At 41.3% G+C, this 16,440-nt stretch overlaps 2 protein-coding genes across 3 annotated transcripts in view; one reads left to right on the top strand and one right to left on the bottom strand.

The window, feature by feature from the left end:
- The window catches only part of cntn3a.1 (contactin 3a, tandem duplicate 1), a 108,298-nt gene extending 99,899 nt beyond the window's left edge, over window positions 1–8,399 (top strand). For both annotated transcript variants that reach the window (XM_049581070.1, XM_049581072.1), the window contains exons 19-23: window positions 190–305; window positions 568–754; window positions 2,601–2,713; window positions 5,941–6,109; window positions 6,925–8,399. In XM_049581070.1, coding sequence (XP_049437027.1) covers window positions 190–305; window positions 568–754; window positions 2,601–2,713; window positions 5,941–6,109; window positions 6,925–7,016 — 677 coding nt within the window. In that variant the 3' untranslated portion in view covers window positions 7,017–8,399. The remainder of the gene's footprint in view (window positions 1–189; window positions 306–567; window positions 755–2,600; window positions 2,714–5,940; window positions 6,110–6,924) is intronic.
- A 4,739-nt stretch (window positions 8,400–13,138) lies between these two features.
- Window positions 13,139–16,440, bottom strand: part of si:dkey-178k16.1 (band 4.1-like protein 1) — a 39,356-nt gene continuing 36,054 nt past the window's right edge. The window contains exon 25 of the mRNA XM_049581465.1: window positions 13,139–16,363. Within this exon, the coding sequence (XP_049437422.1) occupies window positions 16,358–16,363 (6 nt within the window). The 3' untranslated portion in view covers window positions 13,139–16,357. The remainder of the gene's footprint in view (window positions 16,364–16,440) is intronic.

Raw genomic sequence — 16,440 nt, 5'->3', positions numbered from 1 at the left:
TAGCAGGGGCTGTTACTTTTTATTTAGTAGACTTTCCAGGACTTAATATCGGAGCACTCACTCCTCGTCATGCATTGATATGGATAGATTGGATAGAGCTACAGTGCATTCAATAAGTCATCCTGCAGATGTGGGTGGAAGTGAATCTGTGTCTTACTCCTTATCTTGACTATCCTGTGTGCCTAACAGAGCCCAGCAGAGCTCCAGGGAGGCTGAGGGCGAGGAGTGTATCAGCGTCCGAGGTAGAGGTCACCTGGAAGCCACTTGCCTGGAGCAACAACCGCAGACGCATCCTGGGCTATGAGGTCAAACCAACACTTGCCCACACAATAAGAATTGTACAAATGTAGTGCCAACAGCTAGTGGCATAATATCTTGGATAACAGTGTGATGACCTTTTTGTATTAGTAGCTGTATAATTATTCATTCATGGAGTAAACTGCAGTATGTGAGCACGATGAGGCCCTTGGTGGTTCAAGCCCACAGTAGAGCAGATGGAAGTATTAAGTAACAAATCACATGGAAGCTGATAAAGTATAATGTGTGTATTTGCTGTGTGTTATTTAGTTGCAGTACTGGGGTGAGAAGAAGAAGCAGGACACAGCCAGCGTGATCAGGACAGTGGGGAATAAAACTTCAGTGCTCATCAGGGATTTGGAGGGCAGCAGTACCTATTACATGTCCCTGCGGGCCTATAACAGCGCTGGAGTGGGTCCACAGAGTGTCATGGTCAATGTCACAACTAAGAAACCACGTAAGGACTTTGAGCATAGTGAGGAGACTGACTGTGACTTTTTGTGCATGACTTTTTTCTTTGTTTTAACCTCTGGCTAAAGGTGCATGGTCCATTTGGTATATAATTATTTTAACTGATGATGTTTCACTAATTATTCGTGAAAGTGGGGAATAACCACTACACAAGAGCACCTTAAAGGGGCTATTGACCCCAAAATCATGAAATACATATTGTTCCTCATATCTGTAGTGCTCTTTATCAGTTGAGATTGTTTTGGTGTGAGTTGCTGAGTGCTAGTGACGTCGGCCGAGGAGATGTTCACCCTCTCTCGAATATATTAGAACTAGTCAGCAATCAGCTTGTGGTGCTCAAAGCGCCTGAAATATACACTTGAAAAGCTCAACAGCAATGTCTTTTTCCAGGACTCATGCCTGAAGATAATTCACAGACCTTGTTGTGAGCAGATTCATGTAGGAACTATTTTCTACCGAACTACAAGGCCAACAGTACCACTGCGCAGAAGGAAGCGTGCATCTACTACTAACTCACCTAGCACAAATGGAGTGACGCCTGCGAGCAAGTCAACTCGAGTTGTACTGATTCATACACATAGGTCATGTGTCACCCCCTTAATGTCATCCACAAAACACAAGTTACAGCTCAGCTCATTAGTGTTTACATCTTGCGCTGTCACAAGCACGCTGTCCGTGAGTAGATGCACGCTTCCTTCTGCGCTGTGATACTGTTGGCAGGTTTAGTTTAGTAGGAAGAAAATAGATCCTACATGAAACTGCTCACAACAAGGTCTGTGGATTCTCTTGCATAACCACGTCATGATTTCTGGAAAGAGACATTGCTGTTGAGTTTTCCAAATATATTTTTGGCACTCGCAGTACCACAAGCCGAGTGCCATCTACTTCCATTATATTCAAGAGAAGGCAGACATCTCTATGGCCAATATCTCAAACACTCGACAACTCACACCAAAACAATCTGGCCTGATAAATAGCACTACAGGTAAGAGGAAAAAATATATATATTTGATTTTAGGGTGAATAGTCCCTTTAAAGGTACCATGTGAAGGTGTCTTGTTTATCCACTGTTGTATTTATTTAACGCCCACGGTTCGACTCGCGCCAGGGGACCCTCGTTGGATGTCATACACAGCTCTCTGTCCCTACATTTGAAGTCTTATCGACATGAATAGTGTGAGACTGAAGGACGTCATGTAGCACTCCTGTCATTTGATAGACATGCAAATCTTTGATGTAAATGCCAGCGTAATTCACGGTCACACTGTGCAATTTGACACGCAGGCTTTGCTGGAAAATAATGAGATGCTTCCTGCTGAGCGATTTCCTGCAAACAGTTAACTCCTCTTTATATTGTTTCACACCTTTCTTCCTCTATGTCACCTGCATGCCAGTGACCATATACATGTGCGTCTGTGTACATGCTCGCAGAGCATGAGATTCAAACAAAACAGTGACCCACTCGTCAAAACACTTCTATAAGGAGCCACTAGTGTTTAAAAACTTCCCAGGGCCCTGACAGATGAGCAGCACCTGGTGTTCATATAGGCTAATAATGTAAATTAATATCACAGTTTTAATATCTCCGCTGCACACTCGCATGTGTCTTCTTCACATCTCTTCATGTCACCTCATCCTCCTCACAGACAGCCGTCCACTCACTCCCACACACATATTCCTAGAGTCGCCGCTCGCTCCTAACAGTGGGATGATAAACTGATAATGAGAAATCTCCTTCATGCTGAGTTGGTTCTGGACTTTACTGTTTATCGAGCGGGTGGTTTGTTGTTTTTCTTCCTCCTCTTCCTCTCCCTCTCGCCCTCCTCCTCCAGCACCCAGTCAAGCCCCGGTCAAAATCATGTGGAACACTTCCAACTCCAAGGTCATCCTGAGGTGGGACCAAGTGCACGCTCTGGAGAATGAGTCAGAAGTCACAGGATATAAGGTAAGGCTTATATAAGGCTTTGAAAGGTGACTGGTTTTATAGATTGTAACATAACCGAGAATGACAGACTGTCACCTGCTCCATTTACTCAAAATGAGAGCACCATTACTTTTTGACTGCACTCATTAATGAATACACTGATTTTGCTGATAAGCAAGGAAGCATCTAAACTTGTCACCGCCGATGTAACTGCATTTAATTTGGAAGTGCAACAAGCCATGCACTAACTATTTCATACAGGATTTGTGGCGGTGCGATGTGTAGCTGCATATTCATTTAATTTTGAAGACCTCCACAAATTGCCAACTCCCCTTAAAATAACAATCCCCTGGTAACCACAACTCCCACATCCCATTATTTTTAGCCACATAATTTCAGCCACAGACAAAAATCTGTTCTGATTGTTTTGTCAGGAGGGGAGTCATTATCGGAAATTATACGTTTTGCCACAAGATTGATTGTCATCTTCCCAGATTGTGACATTTGACTTTTCATGGCAGCATCATATGCATAATACATACTTTAATGATTCTTTCAGAAATTGCATTTCAGATTGTTATGAATCCTTCTGAGGTGCCACTGGGTTTATCAATCTACAAAAAATAGTTCAGACATGAAAGTGGAGCCTCTTACATTTAGAATATGAAATATGTGAAATATGTCAAATCTGGTGTCCATGTCACCTGCAGTCACTGCACATTATTCTGACTACATTAAAGGGGTCTCCTGAGAGTCGGGCTCACTGTATAGTAGGGCATTCATGACTACTGCATTTTAGTAGACATGGACTACTCCCAAAAAGTAGCTGTCTAGTCTGTAAATTGTGGGAGATTTTATTTTCATCCAATAGCAACAATCAGTTCTCATCAAAATGTCTCAAATACAGCCAATAAAGGGTTAACTAATGTAGGTGGGACCTGCAGGGGGGTTGGTGAAATAGCAGAGTCCTCAACTGGCTCTGAGAGGCTGTTATCAAGTAAGCCATGATCTGATTGGACTAAAGCCCCAGCTAGCTTGCTAGAGATAAGACCTGTGCACTCCAGTACCTAAACCATACTATTTAGTATGCCAGAAAAGATTTAGTGTGTCCCAGCACATACTATGTCAAATATCTCATGCCAAAAATATCAGACTGTCTTACTACATCTGGTTGCATTCTTCAGTATGCAGGCCAGCATGCACAATCCTCTGCACATCACATTGCTTGAGTTGCACACAGATGACAGCTTGACAGTTCATTGCCAGCTGATTGACTGTTCACTGACAGCATTCAAATGACTAATGACCAGTGGAATATTAAAAATAGGAATATTAATTTTTTAAATGGACAAAATAATCAGAAATATTACAAACAACAAAAGGACACAACTATGAAAATAACAACAGAGAAATGCACTGTGATGAATATAGTATGTTAGAATCTACAATGTATGTAGTTATAACTTAAAATTGAAAACTACATTCATCGCAAAGTAACAGCAGCAGAGCTCTCTGGGTTGACCTTTGTCTCTGGTGAGTTTGGCAAATGACGTCTTGTGTTATCTCCAAGGTAACAGATATATGAGCATGCAACAGTATGTACTTTTTAAGGGCAGCTGCAGTACCTACTAAATATAAACAGAAAAAGTATGTGTTTGGGTCGACTCTATTTCAGTGCGTAGTCGCTAAAAACACAATAGCGAGAGGTGGGAAACCTGTTCAGATAAAGTGAAATGAAGTGTAATTAATAATAACCACGTAACAAAACAAACAAGGGTAGTTTTCCTAGCTGATGAAGAATCGCCTGCATGGACAACAATGTTCACAGTATGATTTTTTGTAAGCCTAAATGACATTCATCAGCCTTCCATCTTATCAATCTCCTTTACTTGACACGTGTTTGTTTGGGTCATGTGGTTGTGATGACAGAAACACTCCTCTAGCGGCTGAAATTTAGCGATGGGTCCAACAGATCTACTGGCTAAGATAACTGTCAAATGGTGTACAGACTCCGCCTACTCGACGTACCTCAGGTGTAGGAGCCATGAATTAATTTAAAAGGGAATGAATCTTGTAAGATTAATGCGTTTTGGGATGGTTTATGACTTTGTATTGTTATATGTTTTGGGATATTATTACTTTTTTTTTTGTGATTCAGGTATTGAGAGAGTCTGGTCACATGGGTTTGGGCGGTGACACTTACAATCTATATCAGCATCTTATCTTGACCTATGTGTGGGGTTTTTTTGGTTGGGGACAGAGGGTGAGTGGGATGCCGTATTTTTTGTTGACCGCACTTAACTGTGATCATCTTAATTATAAGTTTGTGCGCATTATAATAAGTTGTTTCCTTTTCATTACTAAATTGATTTAATATGTTTTGAATCTCGAATCTTTTGTCAGCGTGTCACACAAGTTAACCGGCCCCAGCCTCAGCCTCTCAGCGACTTTTAGCTTGTTTCCTGCAGTCGCTACAGCAGGTGTCATCAGCGTGTTAACAGTTTAACAACACTGCCGTCTTGTAGGGACAACAGTAGTCTCTCCTTCTCTACCTTAAATTCTGTTTTTGTAACATGGCCTAACGTAGAAGATGATTGTTCAAACAAGTGTAACAAGAGAGTTGGTCATTTGTAGAATAGCAGAGTGAGTGTGTGTGTGATGGGAGTGTGTGGTAGAAAGAGAGAGCTGTGAAGACATCAAGTGAGTGTACAGTAGAGTTTACAGTTTGTGCCCTAATTAATGCTGCAGCTCCTTAAGACCAGCAGAAGTTTCACTTGTCTTGTCATTCTGTTGACACATTGCCATTTCTTTATTACTGAATTGTGCTAAAGCCACAAGTGAATAATTAGTCATCAGCCATGCACAGTGTCGACTAGTTGACTACTGTGTGAAACCTCTTGTGTATATTAAAACGTTCAGATGCATCCACATTCCAGAGTCAAGCTGCAGCTGACTATATTGATGCATCTCTACTCTCCCCTTATCTCTGCTGCACCCTCTCCTCTGGTGGTCCATCACAGCCATGTGCAGATATCTACAGTAAGATTCATCCTTGTTAGTTTGGGAGGCAGCACATTACATCTCGCAGCACTGACTGACGGAAACAAGAGCGAGAACTCAGTTTTTCTTGTCAGTGCATCAACAACAGGCAGCGCTCCCTGAAACCACTCTCATGATGTATTGTGTTCGGAGCGGCCTCACGCAGCACCCTCACGTTGTCCTCATCTTTACCTCTCCACTGCCCGCAGGTGATGTACAGCCAGGACAAACACAGCCGCCCCAGCGTGGTGGAGACCAACACCACGTCCTTGGAGTTGTCGCTGCCGGTCAACCAGGACTACGTTATCCAGATCAAACCCTTCAGTGAGGGAGGGGAAGGCAGCAGCAGCCGCCAGATCACCATCCCCAAGATAGCAGGTGGGACAGTGCTGAGACATGAAACATGAAAATGATGTCTGTCTCCGTTTGTCATGAATTCAGTTGAGCTAGTTTGTAAAAAACCCAACTGCCATACTAACACACTACTGTTCTGAGCATATGAGGAATTACTTTGCCTACACTTTTCCCTCAACTTCTTTTGTCAACTTCTTCCTAAATTTAAATACCAATGTGTGAATGTAAAAATATGCACTGTGAACACAATAAGCTCCGTAGCTGCATTGCATTATGGTGTTTTCAGGCTGCTGCCTTTAGATAAATTGGTATCTCTGACTCCTCTATGAGGTGTTTTCCCCCCCATTAAATGTTGGTGCAAAATGGCGAGTCTTCAAATAAGCCTTTTGTCTTTGAAGCAAAATATGAACGCTGTGTTTACAGTTGTCTTAGCTGTAAAAATAAAGTCTCTTAACCACAGACTGAGAAATATATATCATCAAACAATAAAACGGGCTCAGACTTGCAGAGAATATTGGCAGTAGCTAGTTGTTTAAGAGTGTGGGTTTTTTTTTTTTCTTTTTAATCAAACTATGTCTGTTGCCGTGCCCACCCCACATGTCTCCAGTCTGGCTCTTTGAAAGCCATAATGAAGCGCAGCGTACCAGTGCCATCTATTGACACGTTTGTGTACTCACACCACACTGTGGCTCTTTGTAGTGAAGGCTTTTTCTAATTGGTCTGCTGTATTTTTTTACTCTGATAATTACTCTGAGACCTCCATGACAAGGGGTCTCACTCAAGCCATGTTTACAGAGCAACATTCCTTTGTTGGATTTTGATCTGCTTGTGTGTTTCAGGCTCCATAGCCACGGGAGCAGCTCCGGAGTCTTCTTCGCTTCCCTTGGTCAACCTCGCAGCGTTAATCCTCACAGCCAGGACTGTACTATGACAAACATCTGCATTCACCCGGCACTACAGCTGCCTATTAAGAGGAGAAACAGCAGGTCAGAGACAACAAGAGGCTGACAGCCACATTTCTACCTGCTCCCTTCCCTACCCTACTGTGTCTTTCCTCTTCGTTCTACAAAGATCTCTTTCTGAGGAAGATTCTTTTCCTCCACCTTTCTGAAGGAGTTATTGAAAGGAACTGGCTCTTTCAGAAGTTGCTTTTATGGAAGTGAAAGGACACCGTGACTTGACTGCAGTCTCTTTGAAGACGTTTCTTTCTTTGCTCCCTCCTGACCAGTGGATATTCTCATACGGTTTTAACCTTTGAGGCCCAGTGGTGTGTGATGCACAATAGGATGTGTATATGGTTTTTTTTTCTTTGTGGGGCTGTGCAGGTTCTGTTAAACGGATATTGTATGTACTGGACTTTTCTTGGATGCTAGGATTTTATCTTAACTAGGGATGGAGGAGACTTTACATAGCTCATATTTATGTGAGTGAAGTTCTATTTAAGCTCGCTTTAAGACAAGAGATGTCTTCTCCCTCCTTCTCTTTGGACCGTCTTTTGGAAACTTCCTGCACTGTCTAGGAAGGAAAACCAACTGTTACTAATCCCTGCCAAAAAAACAGGGAGCTAAGCCTCATTGCTTTATGACAAACCAGAATTTGGGACCTTTGTAACTTTGCCTCGATTTTATTCATGCTTTTACGTTACACCACATTACATTGAAACCTCAGAGTTGCCATGAAACTGACTGTAACCAAAGGTATTGAGCCGGCGAGGTTCAGTTCCACCTGTTGTATCATTGTGAGAAAATGCAGCGTGTATGCCCCCAATATGGCTTCCATTGTAAACAGCAGACTTGTGTTGATTAATTGATGTCTTACCTTCCTCCCCCGTCCATGATGAGTGTGTAACAAAGGCACGCTGAGCAGTGTGAGCCGCATTGTTGTACACTGTATGTATGAAATCCTCAGGTCCCAAATGAGCCTTAAGTCTTATGATTACGATCCATGTTGTTATGATTCAAGAGACGTTTTATTTATTTTTCCTCCTCTGTTAATCCGCATTGTGTTTTGGCTCACTTATGCTATAATTTATGAATAACTGACCTTCGCTATGTCGAGATTTTTCACTTTTGTTACTTTCTAGATCTTATTTTTTGGGCGTTTTGGGCTCAGAAACAACATGCCTTTCTCCTACGTCTTTCATGATGAGCATTGTAATACAGTACAAGTGGCAGTGGTTACTGACTTTTCTAACATAGCTTGCAAAGGAGGGATGGTATTTTACTGTCAGCTGCTGTTTGGCATGAGATTGGTCAGTGTGCGTACCTACGTTGCTAAGGATGTCTGAATGGATCAACCTGCTTTTAATAAATATAATGCCATTTTCTTCAGTTCTTCACTTAATGTCAGAGGAGGCCAAGAGGCAGGAAGGTCGTGCCTCATCAGGCCATGTTGCTGTGTGAAGTAAAGCTGTTATGGTGTTACTTAGCATATGGAGTTTGCTCTGAAAAAAAAGTAGTGAGTCGACTTTGAGGTAAGTTTTTTTGTCGAACTACTTTTTCCAAGGTCATAGTTTTATTAATGAAAGGTCACACTTTAAAAAGCTGTCACAGTTGAAGCTGAAAATCAACATGAAACACACACACATAGAATAGTAACTCTCAGTTTGTGTTATGTAGTGGCTGCTTTAACATACAAGGTCCTTGGCCTTGTGGAGACTTACACCTTGTTTCCACGCAGCTCTGTGTATGTTTGTCAGCCAGCAATCAATTAATGCCTATGAGAACCTCCATGATCTTCGATGTGTTTGCAAATGTCATTCGTCTTTTTTTTTTCTTTTTTCGTACCGAGTATATTAGAAAATTGAACTTTTGCAGCAGATTTTTGACGTACTCTAAACTATATAGAAATACAGACACAAAACAAAACTGTGTGGAAACAGGGTGTTAGTCTTCAAGGTATCCCAGTTTTGCCGTGGGATGGAGAAAACTTGAACAAGGTTTATTTGAGACTAGAAATACAGCAGGGTAAATTCCTTCTAACTTACATTCTACCCGATCCACTATCCTCTTGATTTCCTATTCCTGGAAATCCTATTCCAGGGCTGAAAAATGAAGCCAACATGCAAGTGCCAAAAACTGCAATTCTTTGGACGGCGACTTGAGGCTGGCTCCAGAAGCCAGTTAATCCCCACAGACCCCCATGTTAAAATGTCAAACTTTACAGCAGAAATTAACACCTTTAAATCCTGGTACAAAGAACAGTTTTGGTCTCTACAGCTAATTTCCCCCTTTGTGACAACTGTACAATGGGTGAATTTTTTTTATAGCTCACCTGTTTACATTTTATTAAGGCTTAAATTTAAGTATAAGTAAGGGGTGGGCAGCTTTGAGTGACATGCTGTCTGGTTATAGTGTCCTCGGCGTCTCAGTCAGATCCATCCTGCGCTCCTTCACAGCGCCAGCCTCTGGCCGAATATGGTCACTTCTGACTTCAGTCAATGCTTCAAAACTGGAGCCCACAAACAATGGGTGATGTCACGGTGGCTGTGTCATTTACTTTTATACAGTCCTGGGTTATTACATGCTACATAACAAGGTCAAAAACTTATTGTGATTAAAATCTACAAAGACGTCACATCGTCTTCCAAGCAGCACATTTTGCCACATACACTTAACGGCTTTAAGGCACTTTACCAGTCATAAAAAACAAATTATACCTGTAATCCAACACAGAAATAATAATTATAAGCAAAATCTTGGCATAGTCTACTGCTATACACCATTCAAAATATACAGAAACTGTTGTATAAACTTAAATAATATCAGGACCTTTATGATATGTCACACCAACGCAGACACTTTGTGGAGGATATTGTTACCGAATTCACAGTTCTGAGAGCACTAACTCTAACCAAATATATATCCTGTAGCTGTGTTTCAGACCAGCAAAAGCCTATCAGTCCATTTCTCTTCACAAGAACTGATTCATTGCCTTGTTAAGTTTTGGCTTTCCTGGACGAGGTGCTCACTTCAGCTCGTGCTTCAGTATTGCATTCAATTAAGATCACGACTTGATGGCAGACATACATTGACGGACTTTAATGCCATACTTACCAAACTGCCATTCAGATATCTTGAGGTTAGAGGTCAAGGGACCTCTGTGAATATGGCCATGCTGTTTTTTCCTTGCCAAAATTTAACCTGACTTTCGAGCATTATTTAGCCCCCTTCCTGAGAAGCTAGCATAACACGGTTGGTCTAGCTTTAAAACTCAGCCATCCATAGCCTCTGAACAGGCCCAATGAAAACACATTTAAAGTTAAAATAAGATGGGAAACTGAGGGTAATCTGACTATCACACAAGGGGAATGGGAAGACAATTTAAACAACAATGGAAAACAGCAAGCTCTCCATCTTGGAGAGGATTTAGTTGGAAGAATGTCATGCATAATTTCTGTTCTCCTGCCCAGAAAAAAAATCTTACTCAAATCAGACGGACTGTTGGCCATCTTGTGGAGACAAAGAGGCAAATCACTTCCATATTTTTTGGGGGGCTGTCCCTCTGTGGCTCCTTTTTGGACTTAAATTCATGGCATCCTGGAAACTGTCTGTTCAACCAAAATCACTTTTAATGTTGAACTGATGTACCTGATCAGACTAGAGAAACTTTGATGGCATATAAGAAATCCCATACCAAGAAATGGCTGAGGACATACCAAGTGTTAACAAGTGCATTGACTTGGGATATATCTATATAATGGAGAGAAACACCTTGTAGTGTAACCAGTTGCTCCCCATTGTCACTGTGTGTATGTTTTCATTTTATTTTTACAGACATTTTTATTTGTTTAATTACTTTTTTATTTCTTATTTAACATATTTTATTTTTTTATTTCATTTTTATTTCACTTCATGCTCGAAAGGTTTTCGTGTTCATCTGGTTGTGGATTTTGTATATATATATTGTTTTTACAAACCAAAAAAAAAGAAGAGAAAATTCCAAAAAAAGAGAGAGAGATCAGGACGTGCCTTGGCAGTTTCAGAATTGTAAATTTTAATCTCCTTAAGCCGTTTTGTTGTAAATGTATTTCTGTGCTCGGGGTCATTGTCAAACTGTGTTCAACACTTTCAAATTACACCAGTGAAAGAGAGAAAGAGCAACGCTTCTTCTCCCTTCACAGTTTCTCCTGATCAATTTCTTGCAAACAAATACTTATGAATGCAATCAATACCTGCAGTTCTATACCTGTAAACTATGAATTTGTTCCCTCCTCGAGTCGTCTGGTGCTCTTGCAGTGATCTTCACACCCGCTGCCCTCACAGGGACCAGAGAATCAATGCTGAGTTTGTTCATGCCTCTGAAAGACCGGGTTTGTGTTTAACTTCAGAGTGTCTGTTGTGGAGAGCAGAAGCGTCACAGGGCAGGACACAGTGTCACCATGGTAACTCCATTATATAACTACCCTTTCACTGACATAATATATGTTATTTTTAATACAGATTGTGTAAACGTATGATTCAAACACTTTCTTGTAGCTGTGAGGAGTCTTTGTAGCATCTTAACTGCTGCTTACTAACTACTTAACAGAACATTAATATGGCAGCAGAAAAGTATTTGCTGTGTAAAGACGGAGTGGAGTAATGCTGTTCTGGGCAGAGAATGAAGTCATGCTGCCTGTGCGTGTGTTTCAATCCAAGCTGCTTTGTCATTCGTTGTAGTGGATGGTCCAGCTGTGCGTGCTTGAGTCCCCGTGAGTGAGTGAGTGTGTCCCATAGATGTATAATAATAACTAGATAGCAGACCCCAAGATGGTGTCTTTTCAGTCCAGTGGAGCTGCACACCTGGCACATATGCCAAAAAAAGTTCTGAGCATCTGGGTTTGCTTCTGCAGTATGTGGCCCACTGATTATGCACAGTAGTGTTTGTCTTGCTGGCCCTGCCCATAAGTACCTGCTATACATATAGGCTGTGTCCAAAATCACTCACTACTCACTGTGTAGTCCACTATATAGTGAGTTTGTATAGTCAGAGGTATTATACCCTATATAGCAGTCTTAAAGTTTCCCACAATGCATTGTAAGAAACAGTGTACAACCGATGGTCAATAACCAAGCACTATATCCCATCATGCATTGCACTGAAGGAACAGACAGACTGGTTGGGACCAGACACAAAGACAGACGACAGGAGAGAGTGTTACTCCAATGCAACCTGTTTAACTTATTATGATATGTGGAAGTTTATTCGACCAGTCTCCTAGCTACATAATAAATTGTCAATTTAATATGTATTTGTCAGTCCCCAGAGAAAAATAAATTGGCAATTAAGATGTATCTATAGCTAACATCACTGTACAGAAGAAGGCTAAAGCTAGCTAATGTTAGCATGCTGGGTTGCTACTACCCATGGTTAGTTCCGTAATGGTTTAATGCACAATGTTACACATTAAATTCACAAGTTATTACATGACTAACCAGTAAAACAAATTTCAAAATATCAAATGCTAAACGGTAGTTTACATTAGTACAACAGGTCGCAATCGCGCCAGTCTCTCTCCTCTTGTCCGACTGTCAGTATAACGTTAATAATATGTTTAATGTGAGCAACACAACACAAACGGCCACAGAGTAATTCGTAATGTTATTTATTAATTTTAGGGGAAATACCTCCGCATGATATCATATATTTATCACAAATATGCATGTCGGTACTTGTTATGGATAGTTTACCAGCCAACATTTTGGGACGTTTTATTTGTTTGACGGCAATAATGTAATTAATGATGCAGAGAAAATGACTCGAGTAGTGTCCGAAGTGAAGTGTTTTTTCATACTGCAAATGAGCTCACTACAATGTCGTCTACATAGAACTCGCTAAACAGTGAGTAGGGAGTGGTGAATGAGTGTTTTCGCACATAGACTTTACATTGCGATGACATCACTGGTTTTTAAATTGTTTTCTCAGTTCGAGGAAAGTTTTATAAACGTGAAACCCCCACTGATAAAAAAATGCATAGCAGAAAGAGTCATAATTGACCTTGTTTGCAGATTGAGATGGCCTCTCAAGAATTTTAGAGACTTTTATAAAAGGGGAAAGTGCTTTTGGGCCGTGAGGTTGTTGGGTTTTTTTTGGTTGTTTTTTTTATTGCTGCAATACCGGGAGTGGCCTCTGGTTAAAAAATGAAAGCAAGACTGAGCTGTGTTTCTGGGGGCCTGGTGTATCCTACTGGCTAGCTCATTACCGTCATCCTGCTTTGTGCTGTCTGTCAACACTGTTGCCCTTGCACTGCTGGCTGCGTGCTGGCTCAGACTGTAATTTTAAATACAGCTCCTTCGAGTGTATTAATATATTCCTTTACCTTGACAAACCCTGACAACAGATGTACTTGGTACAAAAAAAAAGAACTATAAAAATTTGAGGAACTAAAAACCTTATTTTATACGACATAATTTTTTCATGATTGAAAAATATAGCGGCTGCACTTCACTATTGGGCCTGGAGGACAAATACAGAGCAGCCGTAATAATAAGACAAACACAGATATGTGCCAGAGATCAAACAAAGGGATTCCCTTCTCATCTTGTTCTCTTTTTCTCTGTTCTTTATTCATTTCGAAGGAATGCAAGTACACTGTACAGCAAAGACACGGCACCAAGCAATGGAGAGCAGCAGAGCAGAGGAGATGAAGCTGCTGAGAGGGAGGAGGAGGAGGAGGGCTCTGTACAGAGAGGAGAGGGCTAGGTTTAAGGGTCAGCCGGAGGTCGTCCAATCAGACTTCGGCACCAGGTGTCTCAGCCACAGCCAAATGTCTCTGATTAATCACAGTCTGGTTGTTATTTGACAGACATCCAGGGGCGGGCCTTTTCTGGACAGAGGAAGGTAAGTTTGACCTCACAGGTTGATCCAAGGATGATTTGAATAATTTCGCCCCGTAGTGAAGAATGTGAGGAGGATTTCAGCTGGGTGTGCTTGATGTTGTTGCAAAGCTCTCTTCCTGTTTGGTAACTGGTGCCCCCTAGTGTACATCAAGCCCATGGCCATTAACTACTTTACGTCTTCACAATCCACCAAACGGCACCGAATATACAGTACAAGGTATGCATGGCTGCATTTTTTTTTTCCACCTTCCAGTTTGACACCCACATCCATGATTAACCATCACTTTAAAGGATTCTGAACCAAAATATGAAACAACAGGAATTACACTACACATGTGAACAGTAAAGTTTAGTGTCTGAAAGCCAAAGCCATACTTCAGTAATACTCTCATAAACCTGACATGACAGTTTTAACATCGTCGATCTCAATTGAATGAATTTGAGTGCATTGATTTGTATATAAAATATGACATTGGCAAGGAGACAGAAATTTCCAGGTGATGTTGAAGACACCGCAATTAAAGGGAAACCTCGCCGTGTCAAGTTTATGCGTTTTGACTTTCTGGCACCTCTGTAATTAAAAGTAGCTTGTTCATACAAATAGTTTCATATAAAATCAGAGTTTGTACAATTTGACTGCTACCTTAATTGGCACACTACATGGCATCCCGCTAACATTCATGTACCAAATGACACAAAACTAAAAGTTCAAAGCTTCTGCTCCTACTGTATATTTTATTTATAACACTGTACTTTGCTTGAAAGAGTATCGGAAGGGCTGTGATGCATAATAACCGTTACTGCAGGGTATATTGAAGGATGAGGAAGGTATGTTATAGCGGTGAATAAATTTCAGTCACCACAACTGAATGTAGGCATGACAGGCCGACTTCATGTTGCTTTATGGGGAAATTAAAAGCTAATAATGTAAAATAATGTTATATAACAGCAGCAGTGGCTGGATTGAGATGAAACTTTTAAAGGGTTGTAACTGAAGGAAGAATCTGTAGCCACTGTGCTGTCACCTATACCTGGGCATAACTAAACTAAATGTATTGTGTGCTTGTTATCTCCTGCCAGGAATCTTATTTTCTTTTTTACTTGTCAGAGCTCAGATTCGACTTCAGATTACGGATAATTCTGCCATTATATGTTGGTCATCATGTTTCATCCTTCCTATGAGTGAATATCCATATTACTCAATTACAGTCCAATAATTCAGAAATTCTCATGCAAACATTATCTCAAATACTAGTTTTACCGATGCAGCAGCCCGTTCTGTGACTTGAACAAGGGTGTGAGTCTACTCTATGTACCGACTACACAATGGCCAAAGTGTTATTATATACTGAAAGCATATCTAAAGGCTGTGAAAGGAGAGATAGTGGGCTCATTCTGGAACATCAGCATGCTCAGAAACTACATCGCCACCATTTTGAGTAAATACAACGGGTACACTGTGTGAATTAACAGCTCCTAATGTCCAGACACATACGCAGGAATTCTCTAAAAGTCCAATCAAAGTCCGTCATGATGTTCGCACATCATGGTCAACTACATTTTACAGAAGTAAGGTGAGACAGATAAGAGGGAAGTATAGCAATCAGACTAGCTCTGACTTTGGTCCTCATGACAAACACTTGGATAAACACCACCAGGCGACCTTGTTGGCTCTACATGATCCGTTCTGCTCAGTGCATCGTCATCAGTCAGTGTGAAGGGGGCGGGACGAAGCTCATTTGTTCGTTAGAGGGGGGAAACTAAAAGTAGGAATCGCTCTGTTCTCATTTAACTCTGCTTCACTGGATGCTCTATCTTTACTGGAGCTACATGTGATGGATTAAGTGTAAGCACACACAGTGGGGTTTATTTTCTGTATTTTTTTCAGCACACAGAGCGGGGATCTGATAATTTCTTGTTATTCAGTACAGCGGCAAAGACATGTAAATGACACTCTCAGGTGCACGACCTTTTTTTGTCTGTTTTCCAATTATTGCGTGGGATGAGTACCAGCATGGTACAAGCTTTGGAGTATTCCACAGTCTGAATGAGTGCACAGATTCCCTCTGAGGAATACTGGAGCAAGTGGGTTGAACAAAGAGGCCCTGACAGGTTTGCAGGGAATTTAGTCGGATGGGACCTCTTTAATTGTTCCAGATGGTTGGAATTCTGGTGGAATATTGTCGGCCAATCAAGGACCACGAGTGTTTTCAGCATGACCACCAAATCACTCTGCTGAGCATGAATGATTCCAATAGTAAAATGTTTGAATTTAATCAAAACACAAGGATTTCAAAGGAGTCTTGTTTCAGCTGTGTGTGTGTGTATGTGTGTACAAGAGGCTCCAATTGAGCGCCACTGGCAGTAGTCTTTCAGTAGGGATGGTGGGTGGCAATTTCAGGTCGGGCACTGACACTTCTGGTCCAAAGGGGGGCGCTCTCATCTCAGGAAATCAGGACTGCAGGTAGAGAAAGAAGAGGAAGTCGACCTTAAATCCCTAAATCTCACAGGAGGGTGGTGAGGCTAAATCCTGGC

This window comes from Epinephelus fuscoguttatus, linkage group LG7, assembly GCF_011397635.1.
Source record: "Epinephelus fuscoguttatus linkage group LG7, E.fuscoguttatus.final_Chr_v1".
Lineage (NCBI taxonomy): Eukaryota > Metazoa > Chordata > Actinopteri > Perciformes > Serranidae > Epinephelus > Epinephelus fuscoguttatus.
Note: the sequence above shows the minus strand (reverse complement) of the source record. Positions and strands in the feature narration are given on the sequence as shown.